The sequence below is a fragment of the Aulonocara sp. 'chitande type north' Nkhata Bay genome, linkage group LG11 (genome assembly GCF_057382095.1).
Source record: "Aulonocara sp. 'chitande type north' Nkhata Bay isolate Kocher_YH1m ecotype deep benthic linkage group LG11, A_spYH_male_GT1.1, whole genome shotgun sequence".
In the NCBI taxonomy this organism is placed as follows: domain Eukaryota; kingdom Metazoa; phylum Chordata; class Actinopteri; order Cichliformes; family Cichlidae; genus Aulonocara; species Aulonocara sp. 'chitande type north' Nkhata Bay.
In genome coordinates, this window is record NC_141354.1 from 11,298,056 (window position 1) to 11,316,113 (window position 18,058).

The 18,058-nt window shown below is 40.4% G+C and overlaps 1 protein-coding gene across 1 annotated transcript in view; it reads right to left on the minus strand.

Moving 5' to 3' along the window:
• Nucleotides 1-7,634, minus strand: part of me1 (malic enzyme 1, NADP(+)-dependent, cytosolic) — an 82,518-nt gene extending 74,884 nt beyond the window's left edge. The window contains exon 1 of the mRNA XM_086310555.1: nucleotides 7,296-7,634. Coding sequence (XP_086166681.1) covers nucleotides 7,296-7,424 — 129 coding nt within the window. The 5' untranslated portion in view covers nucleotides 7,425-7,634. The remainder of the gene's footprint in view (nucleotides 1-7,295) is intronic.
• Between the last annotated feature and the right edge of the window lie 10,424 nt (nucleotides 7,635-18,058).

Consider the following 18,058-nt stretch of genomic DNA (forward strand, 5'->3'; position numbering starts at 1 on the left):
GGAGGGGAAACGAGGGTCCACTTTCTCTCTCGCTGCCCGATCCACTCCAGTCTATCAGAGGAATGTCTGTTCACCCGTGATGTGACCTTAAACACCTGGCCACACCTGGGACAACTCACACACATGCATGTCACACGCACATCTCCATACGAAGCGCATTAACAAGTGTAGCTGCTCACTATGGAGTTTAGCACTGAAACTCTTGTATTATTTTCAGTGCTTAGGCTTGTAATCTGACTGACAACATCATCCCTAGTTTAACCACAGACAGGCACTAAACAGCTTGTAACACCCCCCTCCCATACACACACACACACACACACACACAAACACACACACACACACACACACACACAAATTGACGCAACAAACTTTCTCACACACAATACGATCAGGATTAAAATGAAAAAAATATAGAAGCAAAGACAGTTATGATAGCTATGATGCTAATCTGGATACAGAAGAGGACTTTGTAAACCAGGACTTTGTAAACCAGTAGCTATGTCCATCTTTGATATACTGTGTATGGTTAGAGGAAGCTTAGTTTATCTGGGTCTTACAAAATGCAGAAACAAGCCTGAGACAGCCCAGCTAGTAGCTTATTCTGCCATCTAAAACACTTTAGCTTGAGCTAAACACTAATATCAGCTTATTTACCATCTTGCTTGGTTTAACTTTTAAGCATGCTAACATTTGCTAATTAGTGCTAAAATTACAGCTGTGGCTTATGGGATTTTTGTTTTGGTGGTATTATTATCATAATAATACCAATAAGAACATAGTTATTTATCCTGTGTCCGTCTATCCTCAAACCATACAAACGTACTAGAGTAGAAATCAAATGATGTTAAGAGTTCTTCATCTTCATCCTAGGAAAACATTGCTGTCTTTATTTGTCTTTTATTTATGTCTTTGACTCTGGGTGCCGTCAATCTGCTCATCCACAGAAGCAAAACAGTGCAATTCCCATACTTCTGAACTCCTCATGTTGCAAAAACTTAACATTTGTCAGAATTTGGCAACACAGTAAGTACTCCTTGTTCATTCCTGCTTCCATCAAGAGATCCTCATGAAATGCTCTAATTTAAACCTAATGCACTATCATCACAAACACTCAAGGATTTCCCCTAGGATGTGAAATGTTGATTCTACAATAGGTGGGTGCTAGAAAGCTATGGTAATGATAAATGCACAAAAATTCCCAAGGTCCATGGGAACCTTGGCTAGCAGCACAAACAAAGCATTACACTAATGCTTCCCCAAAACAGCAAACTGTCAGCATGAAACTTTTCCAAGTCGTGACGGTGCAGAAAACAAACTCTGTCCTCGTGTCTCACTGGCACGGTGAATCAGCAGCCATCAAAGTTCCAGACTCCACTGGCTAAAATCAGTGCCATGTCATTACTGTGTTTTCTTTTAAGGAACTGTGACACAACTCAGTTAGAGAGCATGCAGGCTTATGAAAACCTCATCAGGTTTTGATATAGATGCAGAGCAGCTGGAGCTCATTATGTTTCAAATGGAACAAACACCAAAGCACAAGACAAATGCCCAAAGGAGAGGATTTAGAACCAGACAACAGCAGCAATATTCCCACTTCCGAATTAAAGGCAGTTTTTATTTGTTGCCATTTGTTCGTTAGTTGCTAAATTTATTTATGTCTCAGTTTGAGGAAAATGCAAACCCGGCGAAGGAAAAAACAAAATCCTTTGCTGAAACAAAGTTACAGCCAAATGGGAGAAAATCTAACATGAGAGCTTAATGACTTCCAGTTGCTTGAGGGTTATCAGAAAGGTTTCCATTTTGGCATACCAGGACATCTTCAATGCCCAATCAGATAGACTGCTGTTTGCTGCTCGCCAAATCTGAGCGAGCAGCAAACAGCAGCCATCTGAGCGGCCATCTTGCAACATTATATGTGGAGGCTGTGGTTACAAATGAGGCATCCACATGGACTTTCCATTTTGCTCAGTATTCATGGGCTCAAATGATGCAGAATGTTAGTGATCTTAATGAACTTAACAAACAAAACATTATTGTTTAATCGAGGGGATAAGTGTAGGTTTACGTCAAGTTTAGCGCACAATTTCTCTCTCAGAAGCTAACTGTATTTGAATGCAAGTCTTTGTGAGTCTGCTATTGCTAAGGTTGATGTTTTTTTTATGCAGACAAGGTAAAGACCGTTCAGATCCCGTGAATGAGGATCTGTTAGGAACAGCATCCCTGATTAGGCGCTAAGAGCATTTTTAGGGATGTAGTTGTTGTTGTTGTGTTTTTTTGGGTTGGGTTTTTTTTTTTTTTTTTTGAGGCAGCAGCAGACGGAACCAGCGTCATAGAGAGACGCACTGAGTGCCTGAGATTCACACAGATGCCTCATTTAAGTGTGTTCAAGCAGAGAGACAGAGAACTTCTGTGGAGCGAGGCCAGCGCTCTCTTCACTGCCACAGAGGACCCTTTCTACCTCTCGCACCCCACTTCATCTCATTATTGCGTGGTGCGCACACACAAAACACACCTATAATATCCGGTTCCACCTCTGGAGAGAGAACATTAACCATGAAGTAAGTTGAAGCCGTGTTTGTGCGTGTTTGTGCGTGTGTGTGCGTGTGTGTGTTTGTATGTCCATACATCAGCTGCGCAGGCTTACGTGCATGTATGGGGAGATTAAAAGGAAATCGAAGCCTGTCGATGTGAGGACAGGCTGCTTTCAGCGCTACGTCCCCTCAGCATCAATTAACAGGTTGTGCAGTGACTGCCTCCTGTTTGGGGTGAAGCAGGCCAGCTGAGGGAGGTAAACACACCTCATCCCCAGGGCTTGCTCAAATCAGGAGGAGGGCAACAAGGTGCCACTGCCTTAACCACAGAAGCACGCCTGTGTATGGCCACTAACACGCTTTAACAGTCATTTCCTAGATTTTCCTCCAATTTCCTCGACCCCTGGGTCATGTACAGCACTGAGAAAAGTTTAGCTGTCTGCATCATTTTCTTTTCTGATATTACTCTAACCTGAGCGTTTGTGTGCTTGGGTTAACGTTAGACAGCTGATGGGAAGGTTACTTCCTCATACAACCACCAATTAAGATTAACCAAGATTATAACCATGATGTATGGGAGCATTTGTGTCCTATCTTCTCCCCAAACCACCAAGCAAAGAACATTTTAAAACTGAAACGTTTACATTTGTCCAAACAGTTCTCTCTGAGAAAATGTTTGTGCTGAGTACATTCACAGCAGGCTCTGCCAGTGCTTGCTTCTGAAAGTTTTGTGTTCACATAATGAATCTTATTAATTCTTTCTTCCAAAACAATATAACGCCACAAACTGTGAGCTCATTCGGGATGGCTAACTTTAAAATGAGATGAAAAGCCATCTAGTAAAATAAAGAACAAAGGACTGGGCTGCTTGTTACATTCCTCCTTGACACCACTGCAAAGAAAGAGTGCAGAAAGAAGAAGACAAGGGCAGTAGGCAAAGAGTGTGAGAGAGAAATTATTTTAAAATGGAGATAAGTGTGTTTCTGTGTTACTTTAGCCTGGATTTCTATGTTTAAGGTCTTTGCATATCCTTTATTTAAAGAGACAAACTAGTGCCACAAGCTAAGTGACAGACAGCCTTCTTTACGATCCTTCCCCTACACTGCGACCATTTAAGACCCACATGTGTAAACTGAGTCAAACAGTTTACTGGGTCAGCTCTAAACACAGGGTCAGGCATCCACAATGGTCTCTATGACAGTCCTCTTACTATAAAGAAAGGGTTAAAACACACACACTCACACACACAATTTCAAATTAGTTCTCTGAGAAATTCAACCAATAAAATTCAATTTTTTGTAAGAGAAAATGAAACTGGATGTTCAAGATGTTGTTGGTAATAATGACGCCCTGAGAAACAGTGCAGAACTTGGCAATGGACACGTAATGGTTGTAAGTAATATATTAGTAGTACATAGAAGTAGTATTGTAAGAAGGAGTATATTTAAAACACAGGGACACTTCACACACTAAGGTTTTATTCTTTCTGTACAATAATATCTGGGATATAAGGAAGAGTTGGCTAAAGTTGTTAGAAAACCTGCGGAAATATGGCTGACACTTTTTTTTATTTTGTGGAAATGTTTTTGAATGAATTGGCTGACAATTTGAATGCAGCACAAGATCTCCTCAAGATGTCTGTGGTATTAACAGAGTTTGCTTTGTGAGCCACTGATTTAATCAGCATTTCTGAACCAAGACTCACCCTGGTCACGTCGATTGCTGCCAGGACTGATGTTAATATTTGATGCCTATTTGGTAAAGCACACAGACAGCATGCTGGCCAACAGTGACAGCACCAAAGTTGCCACTCGGGAGCTATCCTGGCAGTCCCCGTCTTCTTTTTGTGTAGAAAGCTATAACTTTAATTTCTCCTGAAGTTGTATTTTTGGCTTTTAGGCTTGTATTTGTAGTGACAGTATCAAACAGGAAACTGGTGAGAGGAGGCGGGTGGGTCTGGTCGCTTGGTGACTTTCTCCAAAAATATGTTTTTCCCCTACAATTCATACTTCATAACAGCTTCATTAGTGTCATGTATTTTCTTGTATAGATGTAAAGATTATGACTTATATTACATTTTAAACTGCTCGCAAAGTCCACTTGAGGAGGTAAAGTGGAGACTAGGGGTTGACTCATTGGTGGAACCATTACTTTTAATTTTGTGTCATTGTTAAACTTTTGTTCGACTTTCAAGCATTGTTAAATTTGGTGTCCACTTCCTGCTTGAGCAGCTTTATGTATCAAAACTAAACACAAGACTGGGCAATAAGGGAAAAATCTATTCATGACAATTTTTTTCACATCAGTCGATAGTAATATATATCTCAATATACATCAAGTCACTATTTCATTAATATGAGATGAAAGTAGCCTAGTGACATCACTCCGAGATTAGTGACACCGTTTCCACCCTCACCCTTCATGGTGTTTTTGTTTTGAAATCAGCTAATTTACTGTGGAAATGCATGATTTTTCCCCCAATGACTTTACAGTTTTGTTTTTTAAAGCACATATTCTGTCAATTCACAAATATTACCCATTTTATAATTACAGGACATCCTTTGCAATGACCTATAATTTTACACATTTATTTCAGTGAAGTTTATTTACACTGACAGAAAGGGGAGTTTCACTGGTTCAGGACACTTAAGATCTATGTGGGCTGGACAATGTAGCCCACAACGTAAATGAGTTTGGCATCCCTGTTCTTTACCTTAGACTGTCACTTTCTATTCCTTTAGCAGGTAAAGTGATCTATAATTAAGCTGTGCAACACAGCATTTCCCATAAACCATATAACTTGCTGTCACAAGGAGGATGTCAGTATATTTATTGCAGTTGAACAGATTTCATACTAAGCATGACACTGCATAAAATGACACAAAGGTTGCCTGTTTACTCTGCAGCAGTCTGGTTTATTTGATCAAACACTGTTTGACATTCATGCAGAGATCAGTCAGGGTTACATATATACAAACAGGACTTTTATAAAGGAAGACTAACATGATCAATCTGTGTCTTTATTTCAAAGCTCACAACCACCACACAACAAAGGATGGCCTTTATGAGTCTCGCTGGACACACCCACATTACAAAAGGTGCCATAATTTATTCTTATTAGTCATATTGCATTTGTGTATACACATTTCATTTTGCCCAGCCACTCTATACACACTTAAACACACATACACAGGGTTGACATGCAGCGCGAGGTGCTATCAGGAGTGGAGTGATTAACCTGCCTAACAAACAGGCCTCTGTGCAGCCACCATTTCTCCACCCCTCACTTCACACAACCACACACACACACACACACACACACACACACACACACTGGCCTGTTTGACCTCCACTATCTCACTTATCAGTTGCCAGGCTGGCATCTCCTTCATCTGCAGTAAACCAACTGCAACGTTTATCAGCCCGGAGCAGCTTGTATTTAGAAAACAGGCAGTGTTCGTATTTACAGTGTGTATTATGTATATTGTATCTGTAATTCTGGTCAAATAAATCCAAACAGCCCAGATGTCAACCTCAGATAGGCCTACTGTTTTGAATATTTTCAGATAGTTTCCAAGAGTCAGACATATTCGTCTACTGAGAGGCCAGAAAAAACAGACAGCAAGAGCGTTCTAAAATTAGCCTGAAAAAGGTCAAGTGGTTGTGGGGCACACTTGACATAAGAGCGAACCTGAATTTAGCCAGTCATTCTGAAGGTCAGTCAGCACCATGGACAGAGATCCTGTCATCACAGCCTGACCTCTGGGGCCCCATCTCACCACAAACACCAGGAGAAAACACTGGAAAGGCTCAAAAGCTGCCAGACCCTCATTGTTTACTGTGTTTATGGGAGGAATGGACACAAGTACATCCTACTGATGATACAGCAAAAGGGTGGTCATAAGGCTTGAGTTAGGTATGTTTTTCAAACTTTAAAATGTAAAGTCATCCCTTTTTCTCATGACCTGAAAAGAAGCAACTCAGCACAAATTATTTCAAGAGTAAGCAACTTCCAATAGCTTTCTGTTCCTCATTTTACTTTAAAACAAAGAAGAAAAAAACAAGCTTTCAACTTGATGTCTCGTTACATGGTGTCAGCTTCTGTGACTATGTGCTGAATCACGTTTTAGTGTTACAGTAAATGGGATGAGCTGAGTCACTCTTATATATGCAATATCCCGCCATGGCTGTCCGGGTAAAGCGATATGTGACAGGGCAGTATAACAAAAGGCCAGGCTCTCCGTGTAAGCGAAGCCTTTGGTCTCTTTAAATCTAAATATAACCGCGTCTAAAGCTGATACCTAAAGCGCCTAGCCGCTGTTACATTCACTTACTCGCCTATGGCTCCGACATGGGTCCTGTCACATCACGAAGATTGTTATATGACTAAATAAATATATCAAATACACTGGAGCTTTTGTAGTAAAATAACAACGACACACGAATTGTAGAAAACAATTAAGCTAGGTGTGAAACTTTATATTAGCAGCTTGATTACTCAATACCAAAAAGTCGTTGTGGGTTTGTACCAAATCACTGCCACAATAAAATAATAATAATGATAATAATAATAATAATAATAATAATAAGTTGCCGTGTTTCCTCGCCCCGTTCATATCGATTTTTGAGAATGAACTTTCCCGCTGTATTTAGGGTGCTAATATTTCCCGTAGCCCCCGAAGGCATCAGCTAACTTGTTAACCTTGTTCATTCAGGAAAACTGAAACCTCGCTCGTGCCCCGCGCGGGCACGAGCGCTCACCTTGTTCAGGTGGGGGTTTCGCGTCACATCGTAGCCCCTCTTCTTGGTGTGAACGAAGTTCTTCCCCTTGTCCTCGGACCTGTGCATCTCCGTTTCCACTGACTCTCGTCTGACTAGTCCGTGTGTCATGTTGTTGTCGCTTTAAATAGAGCGAGCCCCGTGAACTGCTGTTTACTCAACAAGTGGATGCGCAGGTCCAGCCGCAGAGATCTGGTCTTCACGTCTGCCGCTCGGGGAATCTCTCAGCCCAACAAGAGCCAAAGTCTCTTTTATCAGTGTTTTATCGTAATTAACCGAAGGTCTCGTTATGAGCAAAGTGCCTCCGTGTTACCTGACCTGGCAACCGTTACCAGGTTACATGAACAAAGTTACAGACTCTCATAAGAAGACATCATGTAATCCCTTATAACTGGCGTAGTGACACATCTTAAGACTATGTATAAAGGCGATATTAGGCTATTTAAGGAAAGACTGCAAGGTTATTAATGTAGCCATATAGTCGTGCGACCATTTCTTTATAAATCAGTAAAAAGGTTAGATATACCTCCCCTTTTGTAAAGAATACATTAGCCATAGAGTTCAGGCAAAACAGTTCATATAAGTAGTTATTATTTGCACGTGGTTTATATGATAAATGCACTTGTGGGTGACCGTGGCTCAGGGGGTTGGAAATCGCATCTGTAACCGGAAGGTCGCCGGTTCGATCCCCGGGCTCTCTGTCCTGGTCGTTGTGTCCCTGGGCAAGACACTTTACCCTACTTGCCTACTGGTGTTGGCCAGAGGGGCCGATGGCGTGATATGGCAGCCTCGCTTCTGTCAGTCTACCCCAGGGCAGCTGTGGCTACAACTGTAGCTGCCTCCACCAGTGTGAGAGTGAATGAATAGTGGTATTGTAAAGCGCTTTGGGTGCCTTGAAAAGCGCTATATAAATCCAATGCATTATTATTATTACTTAGTGCACTAGCCCATTGATAGCAGAATATATGTAAAACTCCTTACTTTTAGTTATTATGCTCAGTGTTTATGGAACAGTCTGCCCGACGACCAGAGGGCTGCTGAGATTGTTGAGATTTTTAATATCCAGGTAGGGGGGTTGGGCTGGTGGGGTGAAGAGAGGGTGTAGTGAAAGGAATTAAGTGAATTGCTGTATAAATAAAGTTTTGCTTGACTGAAGTAGTCACAGCAGTAGGCCCCTGTTAGTAGGCCTTGTCGTAGCAATGCTTCTGCAACAATAAGTGTTGCACTGAGCAAATAGTTTCTCAGAAAAATACTGTCAGTTCATAAACTAGCATAAAATATTCAGTATAGATATTGCCTTGGATTATTTCAGACTGCCCAACAAGTCTCTGATGAGTTGTAGTATTTGTTACAAACACATAGCTAAGATCATTTTCCAGCACGGTGAGTCTGAGGCCCATGACAGCACAGACATTTGAAGCCAAAGTCAACCTCCAGCCTTGACACAGTCACAGAGTTATGTAACAGCAAGCACCAATGATGTCTGACAGTCAGGAATACACCGGCATTCCTGGAGTGAAAGCGAGGTTATTCAACCCTCACTCCATATGTCTGGTGTTTATGGTGTGACTGCTAACAAACCAGAGCAGACTTTACCCACAACCGGATGATTTGTCCGGGTTGGTGAACTTTATCCTAGTAGGGATTTGGAAATTGGACCCATTTACACAAACACAACACATAAATTTTTGTTCCTTAACAAAAAAAAGTTTTAAAGTTATATATATATTTTTTTTTTCACGTGACTGCTAGTGCATGTGACTGAACGTTGAGGTGTTGCACAACTGAGGCTGGTTTTTATGGCACAGTGTTTCGCTCATGTTGCAGGTCTAAAGACTATCAGACTGATAAAGTTATCTTAAAATGCCTGCAGAATGGAAAGTGAAAAACCTCAGGTGAGTATGAAGTGCAGGAGGAGAAAACTTCTTGAGCCTTATGAACAGTATTGGTGTCTTGTATATTGGTGTAAGGTTTTAAAGACAAAAAAAAGGATGTGCTTATAGTTATGGGATTAGCTTATAGTTAACACTGCATTGCTTGCAGTCACTTTAAGGCCAGAAATATTGAGGATAGTAGTGCAAAATTAGTCTGAAATATAGATAAAGGCTATTTCCATGAATTTGAACTTTAAAATGCTGCATGCCCAGAGGTACATATGGATCAGCTAAGAATGATTTTTAATTACTTAAGTTAAAAGAACATTATTATTGCACCTTATTCAGCTGAAACAATTAAACAATTAAAGCTTGGACAGTTTAAACAGGTCAACAGCCTTTGTCTAAAGCAGGGGTGTCCAACTCCAGGCCTCAAGGACCAGTGTCCTGCAGGTTTTAGATATCACCCCGGGTCAGTACACCTGAATCAAATGACTAGTTCGGCCTCTGGAGAACTTCAAGACATGTTGAGGAGGTAATTTAACCATTTAAATCAGCTGTGTTGGATCAAGGACACGTCTAAAACCTGCAGGACACAAGCCGTCGAGGCTTGGAGTTGGTCACCCCTGGTCTAGTGTATCCACTACCCCTCCTCTGTACATTTCTAGACTATCTCAGCCTTGTCTCTCAAACTTTGCCTCCAAAATGCCAACCCGAGCTGTCTCTCTGACGTACTAGTTTCTAATTCTGTCCTTCCTGGTTGCTCTGGCTGAAAATCTTAACATCTTCAGCTACTGTCACCAAACCATGCATGAAAGCAGGTGTCACAAACCTTTCCTTTCACTAATGCTGCTGTCATTCTGTCACAAATCATCCCTGACACTCGTTTCCAACCTCTCCACCCTGCCTGCACTCTCTTCTTCACCTCTCTTGTGCACTCTCCGTTACCTTGGACTGTTGATCCCACATATTTAAAGTCATCCACCCTCGCGAACTACTCCTTGCTTCTTCACCTTTCCACCTGTCTCCCTCTCATTCACACACATGCATTCTCTCTCACTTCAACTGACTTTCATTCTTCTTCTCTGTAGAGCACGCAACCACTTCTCCAGTCTCTGTTCCACCACTGTTCTCATACATGTCCTGCACTACCCTCCCATATTTCTCTGCGACTCCTGTGCCACAGATCCTCTCTTAGCACGCTATCATATGCTTTCTCTACGTCCAAAGTGAAGCTCCTTCAGACCTTCCATATATTTCTGCATCAACACACAACTGTAGTGCTCTTTCTCCACATGAACCCATACTGCTGCTCATCTCACCTTCTGAACCGAGCTTCAACAACTCTTTCCCATGGCTTCATGTCATGGCTCATCAACTTGATCCCTCTGTAGTTACTTCAGCTCTGCACATTACCCTTGTTCCCTGTTCCTTATTCGGAATAGGTTTATTTAATATGACTTATATAACCATTTTCCCCCATAATAACTTAATATACTTTATTATGGAAAAATGGTTTTCCTGTCTTCTAGTCTGTAATGAATCACAAATTGAGTGAACTTTACCAGATCTGCACTGTAACGTGAGAAAAGTTAGTTTTTCTTTTTTGAAGATGCATTTTTGGCATTTGGCTGAAAGAGGCTGGGGAGAATGACTTGCAGGAAATGGTTTGGGGCACACTCAGACCCAGGCCCCTGCAGCACCCAATAATATATCCCAGCAAGGTTAGGTTTTAACTTAAATGATAGGTACAGTGGATGTACCTGCACATCTGATTTGGCACAGATTTTACACCAGTTGCCCTGATCATTTAAGGCTCTAATGTCAACTTAAGATAATGGAAACTGCAGATTTTGTAGTGCTTTATAACCCCCGAAATGTTTGTCTGCAGTATCCCAAGAATACCTGGGTAGAGTGGTAAAAACTATTGGCTTTCTGCTACATATTCCTCTCATCAGTTGAGTCACATGGTAATTAATCTTAAATCAGTTTCAGCTGCACTCAAAATATGTTCATGATCAGGCTACTGGGGTTCACCTGAGGTCACACAGTGTTGCACAGTGTGTTGCAGGCAGTGTTTTCATCAAATCAATGTCAACTATAAACTTGGACAAACCTGGCTGAGCTCTGTGACACAATGCATTTGTATTTCTCTGTCATTCCATCATTAATTAAGTACTGATAATGAAACAAGCCAAAGAGTTTGAAGAAAAAACAACCTTAACAGAAAGAGTTTAATGCATAGATGCTTAATTAGGACTGTAGGTGTGGCGGATCACACAAATCAGCTTGCATAATGCCACCATCCGTCATCACATTTTAATTTAAATTGCTCCTGTTTGTGTATGATTCCATCACTTGTAGTAAGATATTAATGAAGACAAGATTTTGCGTCATGAGTATTTGAAGACAAATAAGATTCCAGAGGATATAAAATGACCTTTTAAAAAGTATCTTTGAGTTCAGGTTTTAAATGCCAAATTTGATACTGATAAAACAGAAATATTATTTTTGGCTAAATATAGAAATGCAGAAAAATCAGCTGTGCAGGTGTTGAAAAACCGAAACTGGCGTCATGTCTATCACATGGGTCAGCGCTTGATATTGATCAGTGTCTGCAGCCAAAGTGTTTCCAAACTGATAAAAACCTCCTTTTTTTTTTTTTAAATCAGACTTACACTCTATGTTTGAGGAGCTAATCTGTTTAGCAAACATCTGCCGACTGTTTCTGTATCCGGCTGGAAGTTATTTGGAGGGTCAGGCAGGACGCCAGTTGGCAGTGTGAGGCATGAGGAATGCATGAGAGAATATGGGACGTACCAAGAGCCCACCCATTAAAGGTAATCGCAGTGCTGGAACAGCTGGATGTTCTTCAGGAAGTCATCCAACTGGCTGGATGTGTTTATGAATAAACAGAGAAAGAAAGCCTACAATATAATTTTTTCTAATCCAACATCAAAAAGAAATATGTGCTTGTGATGTGCTTTTACACTTTAGTTGTAAACATACACACACTGTAAATGCCTGTGCCAATTTCCTCTGTTTATTTCAATTCTGCCACTTGTAATGGAAGTATATATAATAGCCCAACGTCCTAAAATTACCAAGCAACAAGCGTTAAGGAAGCCATGTGTGGATTAAAGGCTTTTTTTTAAATGGAGGATTGTGTCACTATAGTGTACATCAGTTACACATAGTTAAAAAATAGTGCCAGCCTCCCATTTCATAAAGGATTGTTGGTAGCAAGTTACAGATCCAGTTGTTGATTGAACACATAGACAGTATATAAAAGATAGAAGTACTCACTGTTCTGTCACCCAGTGGTTGGCATGGTTCCGTTACAAAGTCTCAAACTGGGCATCTTGCTGTTTAGCTATGGTGCTGCCATTTTGCTGCTGTTTAAACTGGTCACAAAGAGTGAGATACAGTGTTTGTTTATAGGGTCGCAACCTGTAGGGCCCTAAATCATGGCCTGTATTATCCTCCTTGACCCTACCAGCGAACACAACTTACAAACTCGTGTTGTATTAAGCAAGACTTTGCCACTAGTGAGTGGGGCCACTTAGACGTCTGTACAGTTCTTTTTGAAACCAGAGGACTCGCCCCCTGCTGGTCATTAGAGATAATGCAAATTTATGGTACTTCCGTGTCCGTTTTATATATACAGTCTGTGGTTCACTGTCCTGCCCCTGCTTGCAGGTATTATGAGTTATTAGAGCCAAACTTAATAGAGAGAAGACAAAAGGAAAAAAAAAACAGAACTCAACAGACAAAGAAAGACTTTTACCCTTTGGTACAAAACTTTTTTTGGTGTTTCTGTACCACAAATAAGGCCTTCTTGAGTTGGACAAGCTAACACTTCACACAGAAGAGAGAGTAAGACAGGATTTTGCGTGTGTGTTGAAGACAGGTTTAATTATTTATTTACATTTTTTAACTTAGCACCCGAGCTTGTGCCTTTGCCTGTCTGATATAACACCGTATAATTCAATACAGTGCACAGCTACTCTTGCAGCTCTACTGGCTTGTTTTTTTTATCCACAAGTATGCATGCACAAATGATTTTCTTTAAACAAATACCCCAAGTAGAAATGCTGTGAATTCTGAGAACATCACAGAAGAATGACTGTTGCTGGAAATTAGCATCCAGCAACAGATGTGGTGAATAAATTTCTTTGAGATCTAACAAAGCTTTTGTTCCACTGGAAAGAAGCTCGTGAGGTTATGCATGCTTTCATTTTTTAGCACTTAATAAATAAATAAATAAATACAGCTGATTTGGATTGGAGTGTCTTCAGCCTAATACCTGTTATAAACCAAAGCATAAGGAAAGACTGCCATTTATTGTTAGGTTAGATGAAAGGCCAAGAGACCACCAAAGCTGGGTGACCACTGACATGTGGATAGATTTTTTTAGTAAAAGTCTATTTAAAGTGTATTTAAAGTCTGCAATGATAAAAGTCTAGAGTCAGCATTACAAATAATGAGATGCCATAAAATGTCATACCAGTCCATCCAATAGATATTGTGATATCTGGAAAGTGTTGGAAATAGCAGCTGACTGGGCAACATGTTGACCAATGATAAGGCTTAAATTGCACCTCGGCTAATGATGCAAGCGTTAGATAAATGGCGGTCAGACAGATCTGTGAGAATGAAAGATTACTTTAAGCACACAGGCTTTGCAGATAATGAAAGACAAAGAATAATGACTGCTTGTGATGTAACATCATAAAAAGTGCTCCTTCCAACAATAACTTGTTACATCATTAACAGAATGATTGTATGCAGTTTACCTTTGATTTCAGTTGCAACACCTTCCAACCCTATGACCCTGCTGTGCCAGCTGTTTTAAGAATATAACCCCTTGTTAAAGCATCTTAATAATGGGCTTGTTTTGAAGAGCTGCCTTAATAGTCACTGTGAAATCATGCAGTGTGCATTATACACAGTAGCCCCTTTTTGTGTGTGTTTTAATTCTAGTTTATCCCTAAGGGACTTTTCTGTGCAGGAAAAGGATAAGACAGCAGACAAAGACAAATACAGTTACTAGCAATCCAATCAGTCAGAAACCCATGGTTTTCTCACTTACCTCCATTAATTCGACTGCACACTGACATCAACACCTGGCCATACTTCCTGCACAGTAGCTGATGGTAAAGCATTCACAGACATGTCCATTAAATGTAATTAGAGGCAGACTCATGGAGTGGGAAAATGATATCTACTTGTCTGCATATACTGTAGAAAAGAGAGCTCAGATCAAGTTTAATCACAGTGTCTGTAAGACTGATCTAACGGGTGGACACCTTTTTAAAGTAGACAATAGAGATACAGATGAGTTCCAAGTCATTTATTTTGAAGGTAAGATCACTTGTAGGATTTCTCCTGGCAGAAAGGTCGTCATAGAAGCGGCAGATATAAAATTTAAATGCTGCAAGTGCCTTTACCAATAAACATGTCGGAGGATTATACAGATCTTATATCAAAGATGATATGAACCACACACACTCTTTCTTTTTCCTTTTTCCCTTTTTTTACCCACTGCCTTCATGGTGGTGAGGAGCTCATGCATATCAGACTCTGCATGTTGACATCGACTGGGTTTGTGGGAGGTAGAGTCTGTGTACATGCCAATCCATTTCCATTTCTATTACTACTCACCTTAAAAAAACATGTTTTTAAAAAGCCTAAAAAAGGCAGAAGTGTAGTTTTCTCTCAGATTTCCATATGCTGAAGATGATTATTTTTCACCCATGATTATTTTTCTCCTTTTTAAAGAGAAGTGGTAAGAGCAGATCAAATGTGTGTGTCTAACCTAAACTTACCACGCAAGGAGTTTACTTCTGATTGGATCACTTCCAAACTTGTCCCGCCTTTCTACACAGCTTCATTAGGTCTGATTGGATCTCATCTCTCAAGAATATTTTCATAATTTTTTAAAATCTTGTTTTTGTCAACAAAACTGTCAGTACATTTCATTTTAGTTAGGTGTATTAGATTTTTATTGAGCAGCAAAATTCAGTGGGTGTGACCTTTCATGAATCCTTTTAAGAAGAGACTGTGTAAAAATGCTCAAAATTGATATCGATGTTAAAAGACACAACTTCTAAAAATGAGAAATGGATCACTGAACATATTAAAACAAGGGATCGCTTTAGCCAACAGATGAAAAATGCAAAGGTCAAAGTGCAAGGCGACATGAGAGCTTCAGGTGAAAATGTTAGTCCGTTGTGTGAGGCCTCAAAATCATGTTGACCTTTCTCTCCTCTTTGAATATTTAGAGGCCTGGGCCAATTAACTCTACCTACAATGACCTTTGTGTGGTTTGTTTGTGGTTTGTGAAGAACAACTTTTCCCATAATTAACCGTTCCATAACTCCCAGAAGCCATTCCGCTTTTTTAAAAATGCCAACATTTTAGAGGAAAGTCTGAACAAGAACCACATTTCCTCCTTTGAGGTACGTTTAATAAGCTATAACTGTTGTTGTTTGGACTCTGAACAGAACAGCTCAGAGGCGTCGGGCCTGCTGCGCACCTTCAGCAACAGCAGAGGAAATGGGTGGATGCTTTCAAGGGGTTCCCGAGGGACGCTGCACTTCCAAGTATGCTACATACATACATGACTGCTTTCCTTCGCTTCTACTCCCTCTCCTTTGAGTCCATACATGACCTTCCCCCAATCCCGCAAATCAATGGGCCCTTTCACTGATCACGCTTCATAATGACCCACTGTTTGGTTGCATGGATTTTTGGGGATGTGGAAAAAGAGAGAGCTTTAAGCTGCAGCCTTTCTGTTTTGTATTATTAGAAAGGGCTGAAGGGACATGCATATACTTCAAGAAGGAGTTGATCTTAATACATCATTCCGTTTCAAGTTGGCCCTGAACAGATCCTGAGGAACATATTACTGAGCCTTACAGATAACATACTCTATGAATGTGTCTCAGGATGAATCAATGCTTTCCTGTTTTTTACACTTCCAAATGTCACAACAGGAATCGAGACTCATCAGACCAGAAAACATAAATCCAACATCATCTTCTATTGCCCACTTTTGCTGAGTCTGTGTGAATTGTAGCTTCAGTTTCCTGTTCATAGCTGACGGAAGTGGCACCCAGTGTGGTCTTTTGCTGCAAGGTTGGCATTGTTTGACATCTTACACATTCAGAGGTGACCTTCTACGTACGTATGTTGTAACAAGTGGTTATTTGAGTTATTGCTGTCTCTCTCAGCTCAAAGAAGTCTGGCTATTCTACCCTTACCTCTGGCATCTGCAAGGCATTTTCTCTCAGTGAAACACTGCTCACTGGATATTTTCTGTCCTTTCAGGCTATTCTCTCTAAGCCCTAGAGATGGTTGTGTGATCTGCAGTTTCTGAAGTACTCAGACCAGCCCATTTGCCAAGAACAACCAACCAGATTCACTTATATTACTGTTGTCCTTTATGTTCATGCTCAGTTTAACCTCAAGCAGGTCGCCTTGACCATGTGCATTGAGATGCTGCAATGTGAATGGCTTATTAGATATTTGCATAAAACAAGCAATTGAATAGGTGTACCTAACAAAGTGGCCAATGAGTGTAAATGCTACTTAGCATGCTTGCTATCACCCATATCAGATGCTAATTTGATCACTTGCTACTCCAAATGTTTAATGTCTATAAGAAAACAAACTAAAAAATGTATGGATTTAAAACGACAATTTGATAAATAAAAAAATACATAAATTGGAAAGCACACAAATATTACAAACAATAGACAACTCAATGGATACAGTTGCAAATTAGATACAGAGATAAAAATAATAATAATTTTTTATTCACAACATATTGATTTATTAATACCTACATTTCGTTTTAATATCCATTTACATGCATTTTTAAATGCAACATTTAGTTATCTAACAAGTAGGTGACTTGTTCCTTATTTTATTTCCTTTTTTGGATTTTGGCAGGCAGAACTAAGTAGTATTGCACTTTTGCATATGCTTTACTTTTTAAACCCTGTAACGACTTCCTTTTTTTATAACAGCTTAACCTGATGCTGTGCCTTGTGTGTTTGTTTAAGAAGTTGAAATAAAAATGTCTTGCAGGGTGAGAACATTTTCTGCTGAAAATTTAGATTATTGCATTTTACAATTTCTAACAAACCACTGCTAAACAGAGACTGTTTCTGGCACACTCTGGCTCTCTCTGTGTGTTTCTGTCTGTATGTGTGTGTGTTTGCATGCAGGAACATGTGAATAGGGTTTTGCCTCCTTAATAATGACTTTACTGACTGTGGCAAGGGTGTGGTCTTTGGTTCTGCTGCAATGGAGGGGGGTATGGTAAGCTCATAGGGCTGTGCGGGGAGGACAGAGGGGACAGGTAAGAGGGATTACAACAAATGAACTCTGCCCTTTTTAGTGTCTGGAGTCAGAGTGTGTGTGGTGTGGGAAGGAGCTGGAAAGCTGGCTTCCCAGTTGAACATGTACCGTGCAGAAGCGCTAGGAAACACTGTACTTAAAAATAAAGGCACTCAGATTGACACTCGATTGCTGTGTGGGTCCTGATCATTTCACACTAATACAACGAGGAGTACTATTGAACTCAGTGTGACTGCAGGATTTAAAACAGGCATGCAGAAGCGAGGCCAATGTTTCTCATAAACAAGTGAACAGAAGCAAATGAAGCTCCAGCTCAAGAGTCAAACTGCTAAATGGGATTGGACAGAATGATCCAAAGATCCATCATGCATTTCAACAAAACCCCCTTTATTCTCCAGGAAAGACAGCAGAGATTAGTGCATTACACTACTCACACGGTGTGTTTATATAACCTTTTTGTTCCTGCATAATGTCCGAGTCTCCTTCCATCAACATAAAAAATCT